General features: G+C 43.0%; 1 protein-coding gene across 6 annotated transcripts in view; it reads left to right on the plus strand.

Annotated features, from left to right (window-relative positions):
- Positions 1–1,247: 1,247 nt before the first annotated feature.
- The window catches only part of ARFGEF3 (ARFGEF family member 3), a 90,414-nt gene continuing 71,581 nt past the window's right edge, over positions 1,248–20,080 (plus strand). For all 6 annotated transcript variants that reach the window (XR_011149897.1, XM_069010491.1, XM_069010492.1 and 3 more), the window contains exons 1-3: positions 1,248–1,492; positions 2,573–2,624; positions 17,183–17,264. Coding sequence is in view for 5 of the 6 variants with exons in the window: in XM_069010491.1 (XP_068866592.1) it covers positions 1,408–1,492; positions 2,573–2,624; positions 17,183–17,264 (219 nt within the window). In the remaining variant the exon portion in view is untranslated. The remainder of the gene's footprint in view (positions 1,493–2,572; positions 2,625–17,182; positions 17,265–20,080) is intronic.

Here is a 20,080-nt window from a genome sequence, read left to right on the forward strand (position 1 = left end):
CTTTCTGGCATCATTCTAAATCCTTTTCTTTTCTGACAGGACTTTTAAATTCTGGCCTTAAAAGGCAACTATGGATTATGCATTCATTATATGTCTGAACACAGGATGAGCCCTTGTAAGTATTTGGACAAGGGACAGCCTTTGAAAGCCCAATATCCTATGGGAAATGCTATGGCTGATTCACCAGGTGCCAATATCCTGCCTGGTAATTCACTATTGGTACTCTTCCAATTAGCAGTAGGAGACATAACCGCTAATACTGCCAGCTGCTACCTGGAATGCCTTTCTTATCTGTTGTCTTTTTCTTTCCATTGTCTGCTTGTCTTGTCTCTTTTAAGAGAGATTCTGCAAGAAGACGACGACGCTGTAACATTCAATTAACCGATGCAGTCACAAAAAGGGCAAGTAGCATATGAACTACAGATAAGGCAGGGAAACAGCAAACTGAAGAAGGTAGGAGGTTTGATGGGTAGGAAGCATTCCGGGTGTGAAGGGGAAAGTCTGAGCTAGTGGAATGGCTGTTCTTTCTTCTGGAGACTGGCTTGTTGGGGACATTAAGGTGTGCGTTCCTCTGAAGGTACAGACAAGTAGCTTAAGTCGTGACCTTCTGCACTTGCCAGCTAGGAAGAAAGGCGTAGATCTCACAGCCACTTACTTCACCCCACTCGTTTCAGGGTATACCCATAGCCGGCACACACGCCGGTGTGCTGGCCTGGCTCCCTGCGTCCGACCCGGTGCGGGAGCGCCGTGGGCTCCGCAGGGCACTGCGGGACACCGGGGCTGCGCTGCGGCAGCGCCGCCGGGAGCGGGAACCTGCCCCGCAGCCCCGGCCTGTGCTCAGCAGCAGCAGCAGCAGCCGCGGCCGGAGCCGCGGGGCCGAGCGCACACCCAGCGCCCGCCTCCCGCTGCCCGGGGCGGGCGGGCCGGGGCTGCCGGCGCCCCCCGCCCGCCGGTCGCCATGGCGACCCGCCTGCCCGCCTCCCGCGGGGCTGCTGCCGCCGCACGCTCCGGCTCCGGCTCCGCTCCGTTCCGCGGCTCCTTCAACCCCAGCGCCGCGAACAGAATCCCTGCGGGCAGGGCCAGGCCCGGCCCCAGCCCCGCTGCGCCAGCGGGGCCTGCCCGGCGTGGGAGAGGAGGAGGAGGAGGAGGAGGAGGAGGAGGAGGAGGAGGAGGAGGGACTCCGCAGCGGCAACAACTGACGTGTCCCCGCCATGGAGCTCGGCGTGATTCATCAGCGGCGGCGGGGCGGCAGCGGGGTGCCGTGCTCCGCTCCCGCGTAGGCACTGCCGCGGCGGGGGCAGCCCCGGCACCGCTCTGCCGCCCGTGCCGCCCTCCTCCTCCTCCCTCCTCCTCCTCGCCGCCTGTCCTCTTCCCCCGCGGCTAGGCGAGGATCCCGGGGGAGGCAAGATGGAAGAAATCCTGCGAAAGCTGCAGAAGGAGGCGTCGGGGAGCAAGCACAGGGCCATCAAGGAGAGCTGCACCTGGGCCATCGGTAAGGGGCGCGGGCAGCGGCGCCGGGCTGCCCGCGGGAGAGCGGAGCGGGGCAGCAGCGCCGATGGAGAGGTTTTGTAACGGCGGGGGCAGGGAGACCGCAACAAACTTGTTCCGCGCCGGCCGCTGAGCCTCCAGCGGCTGGGAAGGGAGCGGAGCACCTGGGCCGTTCAAAATGCCCGGGAGCTCCGCGCTGCTGGAAGGGGCCGTGTCACCTGCTGCCGGTCCCGGAGAGCATCCGCGCCCCTCGCCTTCCTCACCTCCTGCATCTGCTTCGTGGCTCTTGCGAGGCAGATATATGGCTATCAGTAGCTGTCAGTTTCCATGTACGTTTTGGAGGTGCTGTCTTTTCCTTAAAAGGCCCCCTCCCTCCCTTAAATCATCGTAAAAAACGTGCAATGCAGTTTTTACGCTGTCTTACGTTCGGGAATCTATTTTAAAAGCTAGAAGTTTTGTTTTACTGGACTCCATGAGCTCTTTTATCCTTGCTTTATAATGATCAGTATAACGAATTAATCTTATAAGGCAATATGAGCTTAGCTACATTAAGCATCCACCCATTTTCAGAGATTGTGGCTTGGAGTGTTTTTTGACACTAACAGCCTGGAACACTGATCATCAAGACCCTTTACATAAATCAGCATAACTGGGATACTTTCAATTGCTTTTAATATTTTTTTTTCATCCATACATAGCTACAACATTCTGTGGTAGATCAGACCTGTTGCTGTCTTATTACTGGCCTTTCATCTTGATGTTGCATGGGTTGCTTCATTAATTGTGTGTTAGTCCTGCACATGCAAATATCCTCTATATTGTTCCAGTTTTAGTGGATGTGCTGCCAAAGTGCTGATAAGTGAAAGGGAAAAGATGGTACTATGTGCCTTCTCATTGGGCATGCAATGTCCTGACAGATTTATGCAAAGCTTTGGCAACTTAGAGCAGCAGTGGTTATTGTTTTGTCAGCTCTAGTAGGTGTAGACTTTAGGATCATTGGGTTGGAGACTGAAGCCAGATGTATTACTGTGGTTGAACTCAGACGTTTCTTTCAAAAGCCCTGTTGTTTCCTTTAATTATACAGAAACCTTGGATTCTCCCGATGCTGCTATCAAGATACCTCCGTATCAGCTGAGGTAAGAACATTGAACTTGAGTTCTGTAGAGCTTTTGAGTATTTGTAAAACTGAAGCAAAATTTTTGAATTAAAAGTGAGGTAGACAGAGGAGTGGGCTGCATCTGTGTGATTTCTACATCATACAGTTTGTAGATATACATATCTACATAATTTTCTGATGAGCCCTTGGCCTTTGGCCCTGAACGAAATGTAAGGAAATGTGTTAAAAGGGGCATGAGTAGGTATAGTGGTGACATTGGTTAGAAAGGAGGGCTCTCTTATGGTCTAAAGAGTTTCCCTTCTAAATTCCATCTTTCACTATAAGCAATGATATTTCTTAGTTCTTCTCAGTGTGCTTGTGTTCTTTTAAATCTAAATCAGGTTTTGTTACTGGAAATAAATATTCTAGAAACTGAAAAGTTATATCATCATATAGCTAGAACACTGACTAGGAACTAAAATAATACAGTTTCTATGCCTGCTTCTTCTTTTAGCCTGCTAGATTATCTTGACTGAGCCTTCTTCCTTCTTCCCACCTCCATTTGTACACATATAAAATGGGAGAGGTGGCATGACCCTCATTTGTCTAGCTATTTCAAATCTCATTTTGGAAATTGTCATTGTTACGGAGTAAATAAATAGGCAAAATTATTCACTGTCCTTTCTGACAGAACCATTAGGAGTCATCAAAAGAAACTAGCAAGTGCACTGCTTAAAACAGAAGCATGTTCTTTCACACAGCTTAATAGTTAAGATGTGAAATGCTTAGGCTTGCCTTATTAAAGAATGTAATGGATGCTGAAAGATTGCATGCGTGTAAAAAGCACTTCAACAAATCCATGGAAGAAATTGATTGAAATCTATCAGATGCACAGGTACCCTTCTCATTCAGAAGTACTTTAATCAGAGATGATGGAGTATGTAGGAGTATGTAGGAATGTTGCTATATATTTGGCCTGTCCTATGGTCCTCTTAGATATCCACTGTGAGCTGCTGACAGAACATTTTTTTTGCCACAATACTACTCCCTGGGAGTGTTTTTATCACCTCATTATTCCCTGCTGCTCCTTTCAGATATGCTTTGCAAGGAAAGTTAGGGATTGAAGAGCTGGTTATTCCGGAGCAGTCACCAAATAGGGAAAGAATAGGAATATTTCTTTTGCCACTCTAAAATCCAGTCAGCTGCAGTCCAAAAGAGGCCTCAAGTCAACGGGGGATGGATGTAAGGCAGGTCTGACATGACCAGAGCCAGACACATGCATTTCCAACACAGGATGGAAACAGCTGGATGACTAATTCCCAATAGGTCCATTAGAATTATGTTTACTTGACACTGTGGCTGGAGAAAACTTGGCTCTTCACCTTCTCATTTATCAGCATCTATCTTTAATATGCTGTGTGGTCTCTGCTTTTGAGTGCTATTGTCATTCCCTATGAATTAGTTAGCTAGATGTTACCACATTTCTTCCTTTTTCATTTGCCTACTACCTCTTTACAGAGAGGCCTTTTTCTCTTCTTCCTCCAGTGTTCTTAATGATGTGTTTGTTTAGTTGGGGTGTTTTTCCCACTGTAAATCCCAATCTTTTAAAATAAAGCTAATACCTTTGCAGGTGTAGCTATGATGAGGTAAACTCTTAATGTTAGACTTGTCAGTAGCAATGCACTCATTATTACTGGATGTTTTGGAAAATGAAAGGTACACAAGAGGATTTGGACAAAAACTTTTGTTGTGGGGTCCTTGGTAAGGCTCTGCCACACAACCTTAGGTAGTGTGAGAGATGTTGCTAAACTTAGCCTTCACTCTCTGATAACAAGCTACTGCCAGGCTCTGGATCAGCACACTGGGCCACATCTTGGGTTGGAGTTCACCTGCATGACATACAAATTAGATAAAAGTTCTTCACTTGGTATTTGTTAAAAAGCAGCACCATGATGGCTTGGTTCCTAACACTGGAGAAGAATAGCCTTGAAAGTAGAGCAACAGCTGCGACCAGAAATACAGACAAGATACAGGATGGAGATGTCTTGGCCGTGCCTCTTTTCTGCTTGCATCTTACATGAGGTGCAGATTGTATCAGCTGTTGTAACACAGATCAGCCTCTGGCTGCTCATCCACTTGGAATCTGAATCTACACTTCATACTTAAGTTCTTATCTTTCTAGAACTGAAGAATGAAGGCTGCTCACAAGAATGAGAATGTGTAAACTGTATACTCACTGTTTTTACTTATAAAATAAAAAGCCATTTTCTGCTTCTCACACCCCAGTTCTAGATGAGTAGAGGTTCTTCATAAGATTTTCTTTTGTAAAATCATGGTCATAGTGTGAGAATGGGGAGGACAAGGTATCTCTGCTTTTCCTCGGTCTATGACCATTTGAGTTCAAGGGGGTTCTTACATGTATTATATCAGCTACATACTTATCTCCACTGTAGTATTGGGGTAGATGACTTCTGTGTTCTGGCTTGCTCCTGACCTATCCATAGTTTTGCCTTGTGTTGGACTTCTGTTACTGAACATGAGGCAGACCACATTACAGTTCCCTGATGTCTGTGCAATTAATTGGGGGCTTCAGCTGTAGCATTTGCATAGGAGCTGTTTCCAGCACTTGTCTGGTAGCAGTTTAGATAGCACATGTCTGCTGTGTTTGGGAGCACCTGAGGTACTTTTGCCCCAAGGGAGTCCCAGTGACTGGACATCCAGGCTGGAATGTAATTCCTTAATTAGTTTGATAGAGATTTGGTGGGTATATCTTCAGGGAGCTAGATGTAACTATTTTGCTGTTCAACTTCCTTTGATGTTAATTTGACTTATTAATCCAAATCCCAGTTAATGACCTTGCATATTGATTCTAGTGAGGGGCATAATTTAAATGTCTCACTTCCTAAAGAAATACAAATCTCCAACAAATATGGAGTTTCCCGCAGAGTCTTGTCAGCTCTGCTTTGAGATAGAAATATGTGTGTGATTTTTCAGTACTTTTAACTTACAATCAGAGTATTGGGTGAGGGTGTGAGATAGTAACAAAGATGAAAGTGGATCAAGATAGAAATGAGCTTAAGTCCGTTCAAGGCATTGCTATAGATGTTCCATGAATTCTTGAGAAGGGAGAGTCACATAACCCATTGGGAACTGATTTCTTGTTACCTGCCTAGTATGATGATATTTGTCTCTGAACATGAGTTGCGCAGATTGGATATATACTAAGGGCATGAGGAGGCTGTGTGGCTGATTTATAAATAATGAATTGGGTAAGAGGAATTGATGTGCTGGTGTTTTAATTGGTGAATTGATCACATGGAGAATAGCTTAAGAGACCTTAATGTTGTCTGCCAGCAAACAGTTGTTTGCTACTCAGCTGGACTACATTCACTTCAGTATTTTCAAGATGGCAAATTCTCCCCTAAGGCCAATGCTATACACTGAGAGAAGGCTCTCTTCTTGGCTCGTTGTGATTTTAGAGGCTGAAATATGAGCTATAAAAGGTAACTGAACAGACACAAGAAAATGAGCATTGAGAAAGAATGTTTGATCAGAGCAGTTTAATACTCATGAGGATTATCCACATATCAGAGAACAAAATAAGAGGATAGACAGCAGTTGCCCGTCACATACTGCTTTGAAAAAACTTGGGATTGCCAGAGTTTCTTGGAATGCATTATGTAATTAAGTCATGCCTTATAGGCTGTGTAAAACTTAGTGACTTGCTATCAGACTTGCTACTGCAGAGAGGAGGCTGGTTGGGACTTCTGAGGGAGCTTCTTTTTGAAAGGAATGCGAATTGGGTTTGCATAGCCAGGTTTTGGTAGCAGGGGGACTTCTGTGAGAAGCTGCCAGAAGCTTCCCCCCATGTCCAGCAGAGCCAATGCCAGCTGGCTCCAAGACAGACATGCCACTGGCCAAATCTGGGCCGGTCAGAATGGTGGCAACACCTCTGTGATAACAAATTTAAGAAGAAGAAAAAAAGTTGTTTGGCAGATATAATTGCTTCCAGAGAAGAGCGGGGTGAGAATATGTGAGAGGAACAACTCAACAGACACCAAGATCAGTGAAGAAGGAGAAGGAGGAGGTGCTCCAGGTGCAGACCATGGGCTGCAGGGGAATCTGAGCTGTGCCCCTGCAGCCTATGGAGGTCCATGGGGGTGCAGAGATGCATCTACAGCCCATGGAGGAGACTCACAGTGGAGCACGTGGATGCCTGAGAGGAGGCTGTGAGCCTGTGGGAGGCCTGTGCTGGAGCAGGCTCCTGGTAGGCACCTGTGGACCCATGAAGAGAGGAGCCCATGCTGGAGCAGGTTTCTTGTTAGGACTTGGATCCTTGTGGAGGAGCCATGTTAAAGCAGGCTGTGACTCCTTTCCCTAAACAGTGGCAGGAACAACATGTGATGAACTGACCATAACCCACGTTCCCTGTCGCCCTGTGTTGCTGGGTGGGAGGAGGGAGGAGTGGGGGTAAACTGTTTAGGTCTTATTTTACTTCTCATTATCCTGCTCTGGTTTTGTTAACAATAAATTCAATTAGTATCTCTAATTTGAGTCAGTTTTGCCTGTACCAGTATCTGGTGAGTGATCTCTCTCTGTCCATATCTCAAACCATGAACCCTTCATTATATTTTTCTCTCCCCTGTCCAGTTGTGGAGGGGAGTGAGAGAATGGATTTGGTGGGACCCTGGCATCCAGGCAGGGTCAACCCACTAAAATCACTCTTATATTTTGCATTGGCCTTTCAGAAATGATCAGTAATTCTGGAGATTACAGCTGGAAGGTCAGAAGTCAGTGATGAGCCAGGGTCCTGTGTAATAACCAGCTCATGTCCAGTTTGTCTCTTCCTGTTTGTGTCCCAGTACTAATCATGTTGGTGCTAGCTTTTGAGGGCAGTTCGTGAACTTTTTCTATAGGCATGGACATTTGGGGATGAAACTGATAGTTCTACTTTTTTTTTTTTTTTTTGATATCTCTAGATTTGCATCTGACATACTGCTTGAGAAATATGCAGTTTATAATCCCTTAAATAAAACAACATGCTCACTCATTTTACTTTACATGTGCTCAACAAATAATAAAAGCAGTAATTGTGGTGTGATTATCACCAAACAGACAATGCTATGGAGACTTTCAATCCACTTAGCTTTGCAGGTAATTCATCCACTTGAGTCTTGGGATGCATTTTGCCTTCTCTATTGTGAAGAAATGTTTGTGATTTCATTGTTTCTGTCTTCTCCCATCTCTTAATTTTGTTCATATATTCTGTTAGTTTCTTTCTGCTGGGGGAGAGTGGATAGGGAAGCTGATACATACATAGCAGATTCCCTGAACAGAAGTAAGGAGGCGGGAGGGAGGAATGGTTGTCTCTGAGGGTTTTTCTGGGGGGTGGTTTTCGCCTATCTCTCTCTCTATTTTACTCTCTCTTTTTTTAAAACAATTTGTTTCCTGCTCTTGCTGCCACAACCACCTGACATTAGGTGCTTCTGTGCTTTCTTCCTGGATGTGACTGCTGGATGTGACTCATGCTGCTCAACCATTACATGGTCACTATCTGGCATTCAGCAGGTGGATTATGAGTTCCCTGGCAGGCAGCTGGCCAAGAAGAGATTCTAGTGACAGTGTGGATTAATGACCTGCATCTCCCATGTTGGCAGTTTACAGCCTGGATCCAGGCTTTTGGGGGCACTTACGTAGTCCATTTGGTGTTTTGGATGGTGTATATGCACTGCTCTTGATTTAAAATGTTGCACTCCCAGTTCTAATGTTGAGAAGTAGGTGAGGGAAAGAAATCAGTGTTTAGAAAGGCAATGTGGCACTAATACAGTATTTGGATCAATCTGCATGTTTAATCTGGGATATGTAAGTGGCCCTATTTCTTGTCTAATGGGCAGGTATTTTTATCTCAGCAAAACTTTGCATCTGTCCTGGGATCCCAAAAGACGGTAGTGTTGGAGAGGAAAGGGATATGTAGGGTCAGTTTCCATGCAGTGTGTCTGAATTCTTGCTATCAAGACAAGGTTCTGAAAGTGTTGGAAGGCCTCAGGAGTCCCTGAAAACCTATTAGCTGGGGTTATGACTCTTGAATGTATTGAGCAAAGTTTGCCATTGTTATGAGAAAAAGTGCATGGTTTCTGTTACTCGTGTGTTTGAGGTTTATTTGTTTGGCTTTAGTGATGGTTTTTTTAAAGGGCAGTGCTTGCTCTTTCTGAAACTAACTTTCTGCCCTTCCAGATGTTCTTCCTATTAGTGAATGGTAATATTCACCACTGCCTTGGGTCTTTGTTCCTTTTATAGACTTTTCTAAAAATTCATTCTACTTTTGTGACAAAAGCCTACAGTTAATTAGTCTTGGCTGGGCTAAAGTTGATTTCCTTCATGGCAGCTGGTAGAGTGGGAGTGGGGAGCAGCTGGCTGGGGCTGAGGATGAGAGCAGCCATGTTTTAACTGTTTGACTTCTAACAGCAAATGCAACTGAAATATTGACCTAAAGGTCTAAGGATGTTAATGGGATAGCAGTGTGTGTGTTTGTTTTAAACATTTGATCGCTTTCGGTGCTTGCAGAAGAGAAGGAGAACATCATGAGGCTTTTGGTAATTGCCTTAGAGAATGAAATATGGTTGGGGGCCGTGGCACTGAAACTGAGAGGACTGTTTTCTTGCTAAATCATGCTTTACTCTGCTCTGGTCTTTGTGTGATGCTGTGCAAGTCATGACTTTCCTTTGTTTTGAAAATGAAGGGGTCAGTGGGAATAATGAAAGTCTTTTCTCACATTTCCTTTGTTTATGTTCCATGCCAAGTAACAAAGCTTCAGGAATTTCACTACCTTTCATTTCCTTGAATGTTTGTTTGCTTAAGAAATTGAATATGCTTAAGTGCAGTGAGTATAAAATTACGTAATGCACTGCATACATGGGGATATTTTTAGCAACCATTAGGTCTGTCAAGATTTAGCACTGAACTGCTGTGAAAGTTGAATGGCATTGAGGATTACAGCATTGACCTTTAAAATGTAACTAGTAATGACCAGAAATATACCTCATTCTCCCATTTCTTCATCTGTCTTCTGTAACTCACAGCTGCAGTGGAGAAAATAAGGCAATTCGCAGGATGTCCATGCGATAGTACCTCTGTGTCTCTTTTTCCATTCCCTCAGCCCTACTTTCTCCCAGCATTGTAAAACCTCTCCTGATGGAAGCTCAATTCTCATAAGACATTTTATTTGTTATTTTCAGTGTACTTAAATTTTGAAACAAAAGTGCTTTCACTCGACAAATCCTTAGCTTCCCTTCCAGGCTTACCAAATACAGGGAAGAGAGGCTTTGTGGAACAGTTTGATAAGCTTTCAAAGTTGTAGGCTGAGCAAGTCCAGCTTGTCACCTCATCTTCATACTCCAATTCAAATGATAATCAACAAAATCACTTAAAGGATATAGATTGCTTTATAATTAACACCTGGTGAGGTTTACATGTGTCATCAAGTTCCTTAAGAGAGTTTGTAAGTGGCTATGATTCCTTGTGCACAAAGGTCAAATATCTACGGGGGTGGATGTTCTAGGGAAAGCAATGATAACATATCAGAGAGAGGTTACACTAGAGCTTTGGAGACTGGAAGCATCTGATAATTATTTTGGCCTTGTCCACCTTACTTTAATATTGTGTAGAATCTTTTGCTTTCTCTCTTCCTCCCTCTCAAGTAAAGGTACAACTTGTACTTATGGGGTATTTTTGTTCTCTTTTGTTTTCGTCTTGACAACAGTGTCAGGCTCTGATCTAGGAACTTTCTGTTTCTGTTGAAATCAAGAGGTTATTAGCTAGTATACAAGGAGGCAAATGACCTCAGAAGTGCTCTCCAGCTGAGTGACTGTGTTGAGGTACTTAATTATGATTGTATGAATTTTGTGGTCTTGGCTGCATTGGGTTGGCTGAAAGATTAAATTGTTTACGTTTGCCTTTCCCATGAGTAAAGCTATGCTGCTTCTGCAGTGGCAAATTCATTTATCTTGGAAAGGATATAAATAAAAAAGATTAGAAATACCATTATGTCACTTATTTAATACCAAGCAGTTTTAAATTGCAATCTCATTCAAGATTCCAGGTTGGAAAAAAAAAAAAAATTAAAGTTTCTAGCTAAGAAACTGTGTGAAATTACATTTAGGCATTATTCTTCATTTTCTCTTCCCTGTGTCATTAAGCATCCTCTGATAAGCAATTCATATTTCCCTGCAAAGGCAGGCTTATTTAACTGTTGGATGAAGACTTTGTGTCTTGGTTTGAAAAGCAAAAGGATTGAAGGGAAGAGGGAATACATGAAAAAAAGAGGAAGGAAAAATAAAATACTGCATTGGACGGAACTCTGAGAGACAGCTGATGTCAGCAGCTGAGGTGAGAAAATCGGATAGTGAAAGAAAAGGAGCGTTAACCTTAAGTCAGAGGAGAAGCCTTTCCATTGTAGCTGGATAAAAGTGAAGAGTTTTGTGCTCTGTAGGAAGGAAAAGAATGAGATTTTTAAAAAAAATAAGATGCAAGTGATAAGAAAGAAAAATGCAAACGCCTTCAGCCAGGAATTACAATTTCTTTAGTTATTAGTAAAGGTGGAAGCTCACCTGATATGTGCAAATATATGAGGCAAATCTTGTGACATGGGAGACATGCCCACAGGTGTCTCTATGCTTCTGACTAACCGCTGTAAAATCCTGGTCCTGTTGATGCAAGTCAGCATTTATATCTACATGGTATGGCAACTGTGTCCTAACTTATTTTTTTGCAGAACCTGTAAACTGCAACACTGAGTGTTTGTTCATTCTCATGTAGCACTGTAGCACCAAAGTTGCATAATGGTGCATGACCGTCTTGTAGTGGCAGTGGCATAAAGATAACTTGTTTTATTTTTTCTTGAAAAGGAGGGTTCTAACTGGAATGCTTCAGATTTTGTCTTTTATCCTATTGCTCTACTATGTCTCTAATACTATTGACAACCTTGTACTTGCATAGAGGTACAAATTTTAGTGCTGGAGGGGTCTGTTGTAATCCTCTGGTTTGACTTCTTGCGTTGTGGAGGTGGGAGAACTTGCCCTATATTTATATACTGTGGAGTCCAAACCTCTCTCTGAGCTTGACTGTAATTCTCTTTTTAAGTGGGATGATCCTATTTCTGCAGGAATCATTTCTCTAGAATGCAAGCAAGGACTCAAAATCTTCCTTCTTCTTGAAGAGCTGTTACTTGGAAAAGAATGCATTTATTTCCTGTTCCTCGTCTGGATTTTAAATACTTTCATTATGAACCCTGAAATTGTTGGTGGAATCTTTTATCAATGTTCTCCAAACTAGCACAGGAAAAAAGATTTATGTTTCTACTTTTATACATACATGTGTTCGTATATACAATACTAGAATTTGTTTTATGTAAATTAAATCATCCCTTTTTGTGTGAGGACAGTGTTTGCTTCTGTTTGGTGCACTTAAGGGTAGCAGCTGTGGGTACTTGCAGAATTCTAAGAATTCGTCTTTACTGTTTATTTTCTCATCATGGGCCAACTCTTCTGCTTGAGTAAGTGGTGCTAATAATATTACACTGTGCTGCTCTGTTCATTTTAAGCAGCCAAGACGGAGAAGATCTTTTCAGCTGTTGGTTACTCTGACTAAAAAATGTCAGACTTTTGCTATGACTGTTACCCTGCCTAATAAACAGTGTATCAGAAAATGACAACAGTGGTGAATGAAATTCTTATCTGTTCTTTGACTGGGCTGTGAATTATTCTATGAAATGCAAACTGCATGCTGATAAGGCCTTGAGGTTCTGAATTTTGCTTTTCCTATGTAATTTTCAGCAGGAAGATTGTGGAGGGCTGTGAGCCCTTGGCACAAGAGCCTTCTGCACTCCCTTGGAGGAGAGAGGCCTGAGGGCAAAAAGACTCTCCCCAGAGATAAGCAACCTTCCTCTGGGTCATGGTGACAAAGTGAACCACCCCCAGCATGACTTGTTTCTGTATGGTAATAGCCTGTACCCAGTTGGCTAATTGGTTTCTACCCACCCCCTGCCTTTCCCATAAAAAGCCCCTGTTTCTGCCCCTGACTAGGGAGCCTTTGTCCCTGGCCTCCCCTTCACAGGGACTGCTGGACAATAAAGGCTACCTCTTTGGAATAGCCAAACGAGCCTCCTGTCTCTCTGTCCCCGAGTTTGCCGTGGGTGATTTCACAAAGAGCTGAATCACAAGAGCTGGAATCACTCATAGCAGAGAAGTTGCTACACTTGTTGAAATCACCTACTGCCCAGGGAGGCCTGCGACCACCCCTGGAAGAGTTGTTACTTGCAGAACACTCTCTCTAGGAAGGTAGCAGCACACCGAGTTGTTCACCCCCGGCCCCGTGAAAGCAATAGAAGATAATGCAGAGAGCTGTCTTATTTTTAATCTTTAATTTTCAGAAATGGGATTAAAAATAATATGATTATCACCATTTGCATGAAGGGAAAAATGCTTCATTTATTATGCCCCTTTCCCTAAGTCAGGGAGGGGAAGGTGTGCTGTGAGACTGTTCCAGGCATTCACAACAAGGAGTTAAGATTATTTCATTACAGTTTTGATCACGAGAGTGAATTAATGTGCCGTTCTTCTTTTCTCACTAAAGGCTTTTTTGTCATTACAACGAGAATAGAAAGATTTTTATGATCTCTCTACTTACAATAGTAATTTGTCTTGCTCTGACCTTTCTGGCAGTTTGTTTTGACTGACCTCTTATAGCATCCCTTATTCCAGACCAGCAGGGAAAGAGGTTGGTTGACGAGCCACAGCAAGCTCAGACAACTGGAAAGGTTATTATAACATAGCATGCTGAATATAAAGGCTGTGTTTGTTCTCTTGACTCATTCTGCAGTTGGCAAAGATGACAGTCTTGGAGTGGGGTAGCTCAGAAGGGGCAGCCTGTGCTCTGGGAGGTGCTGGTCCTGGATTACACACTTGGTTTTGTTGCTGAGCTTTTTGCTTGCCCTGGCAGGCGGCTTCTCCTCATCCAAGTCAAAGATGTTCCCTTCCTTTCATTCTCCCTCTGTGTTGTACTTGATGCATTTCAGTCAGGGTTAAGTTGGTATTTGTGCCTCAAACTGTATGTAGTATGTATGTCCACACTGGCATGCAACCGTATGGATACTTAAGAGTTAGAGTGTGAAACTACTTTCTGTACATTCTGTAAATGGAGAATGTTCTTAAACATGTTTGGAAGTATATTGTTGTGCACCAGCTTATTCTGAGAACTTCACTTATGTAAAATGCCTTACATGTGTAGCACTGCAAAACCTGGATGAATTGTCACTTAACAGTACAGAACTGCAGACAGTGCAGTAAGCAGTGAGATCCTGTGGTGGGGGACCGCTCAAAATAGGGTGGAATTATAAAAGGACTGCAAGGTATAAGAGGAAACCTCATTCTCCTGCTTCACTGCACTCAAATCCATTGAGCTAATTCTGGTCTGCATTCCCTCTTGTGCAGCCTTATCGAGCTCAGTTCTTAAGACCTTGGGAGGGACTGACTGTGTTAATTTGCATCATTCTCTCCCGTTCTGCCTGAGGATTATCTGCTTCGTGTTCTCATGCTATCAGATGATGCATTTAAATGGCAGATTGAACTGAAGTGTGGAAGGTGCTCAAGCTAATCAAACATTATAAGATATCTCTGCAGGTGTTTTATAGCTGTAGCATGGAAATGCTAAAGGTTTAATTGACTGAGTGTGTAACGAGAACAGGAAATGACACAATGGCAATTAATTTTCTCCAAGAATACAGTGGGAGCGCAGTCTGCAGCAACCTTAATTAGATTTTCAGTTAAACATTTTTAGCAAGGATGGGAAGTTCAGCTAATTGAATCTGTTCTAATTTCCATCCTCCTGTTTGTCATTTTTTGCTCTTCTTTTTGGGACATATCTCAAAGCTCTCATTGTTCTCTGCTCATTGCAGTATGTGATGACAGATGGCAGGCAACACGCTGATGTGCGGGGTAGCGACACATAAGCCATAGGAGCTCCCACCTGTCTTCATTATCATGAAATTGAACTGGATCCACTGCAGTGACTTATGGCATTCTTCATTTTCCCCTCTCCTCCCAGTCTTCCTCCACTTTAATGTGAGAATAAGTTTGTTCTGTATTAATAATGTCCAAAATGTTTATATGCTGTTGCAAAAATCTGTAGAAAGTCTAAAAAAAATGTGGTGTTCTGCCCAGAAGAGATGCAGGTCTAAACAACCATCAGTTTTTAGCATCCTTCAGTTAGTACTATACACTGTAGTAATTTCTTTTCCTTCTTTTTTCCTGTCTGTTTCTGGCTGATTGATTACCAGCTAATGCACAGGTACCTTGTTTTGGCACCTGTTGATCTGCTGATTTCATATGTGAGTTCTCCCCCAGAGGGTGATGATGAAAACTTCTTTAACAGAGGGCATGTAACAAAATCACAATGTAAAAGTTAGCACCTAAAGGTGCTTTCTGGATTAGAGATGTATTGCTGTGGCACCTCGCTTTCGCACTCTGCCTGCATGCTGCTGTATATGTTCTTGGATCCAGGAAAAACTGGTGTTGGATATGTAGGTGATAGCCAGCTCTGTACTGGCTAGAAGATTGCTGTCTAAACCATGGAGCAGATGTTTTGGCAGCTTCTGTAGATCTGGATTGTATGCCACTCTTATGAGGAAATATTTTCTAGATGCTCTGTAGTTTTGGATGCTACGCTCACAGGTTTTAAGAGTCCTTCAAGCTAAATTGATTCCAGAAACATTCAAGAAAGGAGCTTCTGAGAAATTTGGGCTTTGTGCCTGCCTGTTTCTCAGAATATTCTAAATGGAACAAATGGTTAGCTTTTAGTTAGAAACCTATTTTAAGATATGCGTGTAGTCTGCTTCAAGTTCTTTAGAATTCATGTTTCTTTTAAAAAACTACTGTAGTGTTATGCCAAGTGGCCTTTTACAAGTTCCCATAACCTGTGAAGAAGGTAAAAATTAAAAGCCTGCAGATTCTTAAGAATATTTGCCAAGTACAGAAGCTTGCTATATTGCTTAACTGGGTGACGTGAACTTGCTTAACTGTGACTCTCAAGTCTTTAATTTATCATTAAATGAAGGGGTTGCGTTTCAAAGAGCAAATAGAAGATCTTTGCCCCTTGGGGTAGCTTGTGATTTGTGGGTTTTGAGGGGAAAGGTGGAGAGAAAGGAATAATAACTGAACAAACCCAAAAGAGTTGATTTTCAGAGTGAAAAATCAGTGCCCTCTGCAAGCAGGATCCACTGGATAAGTTACAAGCTAGGTTCCCCAAAGGTAAATAGCCAGTGTTCAGTAATCTTCATTTATGTTTTTATAAAAAGAAAGTTCAGGTTGTAGACTGCCAGTTTAGTGAGAGGCTGGTAGGTTATGAGCAGACTGTGGATGACTGGGTAGCTTTGACGATGCCTCTGAAACGTCAGTAATCACTATTGCTCTAGTCTAGGGCTTGTCCTTAGCTAGCTGTGAAGGAAGGATTATTGATTTCCAGCTGGGTAAGAAGAGACTCATGTAGTTGTTTTCTTCTTAGCTTGCACACATTTGTCTCCATGGGGAGGAAATTAATGGGATTCCTAAAGGGCTCCTTGGGGTGGAATGCAGACAGTTGGAGTGCTGAGACTCTTAAGGGCTGGCACAAATGGTTTGCCATAAGCAAATATGTCTACACAAATGCAAAAAATAGGCTCTATGAACGTCTAAGTGCCTATTATGGCATGTAACCTAATGAAGTGCAAACCTTCAGGGAGCTGCAGTTGGACATGGGCTGAGTATCTCTGATCAGGAATGAGTTTCCTGCTGAGTAGCAGGATTTATAGGGCTTGTGATTATTAGGTGTTCGTCAGATGCTGCAGCCCTTCTCTGATGTGGAGCAAGGAGTAAAGAGAGAAGTCACAGCTTAGGGCACTGTTTGATTTGGTCACCTAATTAAATAAATTTGGTATCTGAGCACTGAATCAGAAGTATCTAAAATAATATCCTATTTAATAATTAATATTAAAATTGTATTATTCTGTAATCAGAGTACAGCTAAGTTATAATTGTAGCACATGCTAATTCAGGTGTAAACCAAAATCAGTGTTCATATGCTTTAGTCTACACTATTTATAGTTGGAGGGAGCTAACATGCCAGTGTACACTGTACTGTAGAGGAGGCCATAGACTGAAAATCAACTAATAGAAAGTGGATTATGAAACTACTTTTCTGGAAACTTGAATATTAAACAGAAAGTAAGTGAAGTGTAATGCTCAACATGCTGAGTTGAAAGACCACTAGTGAGTTGTGAATCAATCCCTTCTTTATGCTTTGCATGTTCATGCATGCACACAGAGGGCTAACAGTTGTGAAGTATTTTGTGAAATTTCAATTAAAAGGCCATTCTTAGCAATGTGTGAAGAAATATGCCATCTTTCTTTAGAGGGTAAAAGCTTCGCAGAATTGTGAAATTGCCTTTGACTACTGTATGCAAGTGTGATCTTTCTGAAACTGATACAGCCCTTCTGGAATGTTACTTGAATACCAATTTTAGTTGCATTGTTCCCTCTCACTTTTTTTTTTTTTTTTAATTTTCCCCAGGGAGAAGTGTCTCCTTCCTCTTCAACTGGCTCTGGAATCGAAGAGTATGAAGCTGGCTCAACAGGCTCTAGCAGGGATGCAGGTATGGCTTTGGAGTGTGTGTTGGCAGGCGGTGGGTGTCAAGAAAATCTAGGCTTTTCTTTTGAAAAACAGTACAGAAAAAGTGTCTGTCCTCGGGTGAACCTAACAATAATGTTCGTGTTTCTGTAACAGTGTTCAGAAGTTAGGATACAAGTAAAGGCTGGTGATTTTGTAGAAGCTGAAAATGTTTTGCAGATAGGTGGGAGGTCCTGGATTTCAACAGTGAAATGCAGATGTACTCTTCCTTGTGGGCCCTGTGCTACTCCCAGAAAGTTTGCCACTGCTAAGCATCTTAGAAACTAAGCTTAGACTTGCTGTTTTCTTTGATTAGAAGAGAGGACAGCAGTGCTTGGAAGATAGAGAGGTGAATAAGGATCTGTGTGCTGTGTTCTTTATGTGTGGGCACTTTCCTGGGTTTTTTGTACACTGAAAACAGTAGAAACAACATCTGATTTGAAAGTCTATGAAATTGCAAAAGAAAACAGTAGTGCAGCACAAGCAACAAAAAGACTCTCCTGGGTTTGACAGTATAAAAACTAAAGCAGTTTACTGTTCTTTTGATTGGACAAATGAGTACGAGTCAGTAAATACTTTTCACTAGGGGGATGCTAGTTGTGGAACAGGCTGGCACACTGCTGGGGCATAAAATCCATTTTCCAAAAATAATTTTTTTCCTTGGAGAGCAAGAATGAAGTTGTTCTGGGAATATAAGGATGTAAGTGGATCATTCAAATTCACTTAATCCAGCATAGGAGGTGTCAGACGCTTGGTTAGAGAGTGCCCCGTATTGGGGCACAGTGTGGTTGTAGAAGGGAAGGACTGCTAAGATAACAAAGGGATTGGAGCATCTGTCTTATGAAGAAGAGCTGAGAGCTGGGACTGTTCAGACTGGAAAAGAGGTGCTCCAGGGGTGGAGACAGCACAACTTCCCTGGACAACCTGTGCTTGATTACCCTTACAGTAAATTTTTTCCTAATGTTCAGAGGAAACCTGTCTTCCAGTTTGTGCCCATAGCTTCATGTCCTGTCAGTGGGCACCACTGAAAAGTTCCTGTCTGTTCTCTTTGCAAACACTTTTCAGATACTTATATATGGTGATGAGATCCTCCCTGAGCCTTCTCCAGTCTAAACAGTCACAGCTCTCAGCCTTTCCTCATAAGAGAGATGTACCAGTCCCTTTGTCATCTTAGTAGACCTTCCCTGAACTCTCTCCAACAGTTCCATATCTCCCATACTGAACTAAACATTCTTCTTTATATAGCAAACCCCGTTATTTTCATTTCAGATTGAGTTAAATCTCATCAGGCTGTACAGTGCTAAAACAATTGATATTCTGGTATGTGGGAAATGCTTTAAAACATTGTGAGTTAAACCCTGGCTGGCAGTTCAGCTTTACCCAGTCACTCCTTCCCTCTCAGAGGTGTGGGAGAGAGAATCAAAAGGGTAAAAATGAGAAAAATTGTGGACTAAGACAAAGTTTAATAGCAAAAGCAAAGCTGCATATGCAAGTAAAAGAATATGTGAAATTCATTCACCACTTTCCATGGAGCAGCAAGTGTTCAGCCATCTCCGGGAAAGCAGGGCTCCATCATGTGTAACAGTTATGTTGGAAGACAAATGCCTTAACCCTGAAAGTCTCTGTCCCCTCCACTTCCTCCTTCTTTGCCTGGCTGTTGTTTCTGAGCAGTGTCATATGGTTTGGGATATCCCTTTGGTCACACTGGGGTCAGCTGTCCCAGCTGTGTCCCTGCCAAACTCTTCTGCCCCCTCAGCCTACTTGCTGGGGAACCAGTCTGAGAAACAGGCAGCCTTGATGCTGTGTAAGCTCTGCTCAGCAATAGCAAAACATGGGTGTGTTAGCAGTGCTGTTTTGGTCACATATCCAAAACACAGCACTCTTTGGGCTCCTGTGAAGAAAATTAACACTATCCCAGCCAAAACCAGTACAAGCGTAGAAAATAAGTAGGAATGAACCAGTGAAATGTGCTACAGGGTTGAAGCTGAGGAGGAACATCAGTACAAAAGTGATGAAAAATGTACAGGGGGAAGTGGGCTGTGGAAAGTCTCTACTAGGACAGAGCAAGGTTGTGTTCCTGGGATCTAAGACAAGCAGTTTTGCTCTGTTGTGGGATCTTCTGAGAAGATAGGAGCTGGGAAAAGACTTGGGTGGGTACATCCATTGCCGGATGCCTGCCACTAATAAGAGACACCCATGAAGGTGGTTACAGACTAAATGGAAGAGGCATTTCTGGTAGAACTCCAAGGAAATAGTGCCATTGGCAATGTCAGGAGATAGTTTCTGAGGTACCGGGCAAAGTAAATCTGATCAGTCTAAAATATTCAGTCTGAAGTTCAGCCAGTCTGTATTGAATTCAGTTCAACCAACCCAACAGCAGGGCAAGGAATTTTGGTATCACCTCAGCTTAGGTTGGTTTCTATGTGTGTTTGTGTTAGTCACTTGTTACCTGTACTCTTTGTCTGAGGACTTGATTGTATCCATTAACAGTGAACTTCTGAATGACACAAAACACTTTTTGTCAGTGATCAGAAGTGCCACTTCCACAGCACTTGTGCTCTGTATGCTATTGGAGTAATTGGGACGATAGGTGACTGTCTCCTGTTGGGAAGGGCATCTGATAACACTAGTGTAATCCCAGGATACTAGGCTGAGTGGGGTTTTTTAATTTGTTGTTGTTGTTTTGAGGGTCTGGGGAGCTGCAAAGGTTCCAGTCTCTCCCAGCTTCTGAAATACTGAGAGGTTTTGCTGAGGACATTATTTGAAGTATAAGTTACTGATGTATGCTTTCTTCTGGACACT

This window comes from Aphelocoma coerulescens, chromosome 3 (assembly GCF_041296385.1).
Source record: "Aphelocoma coerulescens isolate FSJ_1873_10779 chromosome 3, UR_Acoe_1.0, whole genome shotgun sequence".
NCBI classification, from domain to species: Eukaryota; Metazoa; Chordata; class Aves; order Passeriformes; family Corvidae; genus Aphelocoma; species Aphelocoma coerulescens.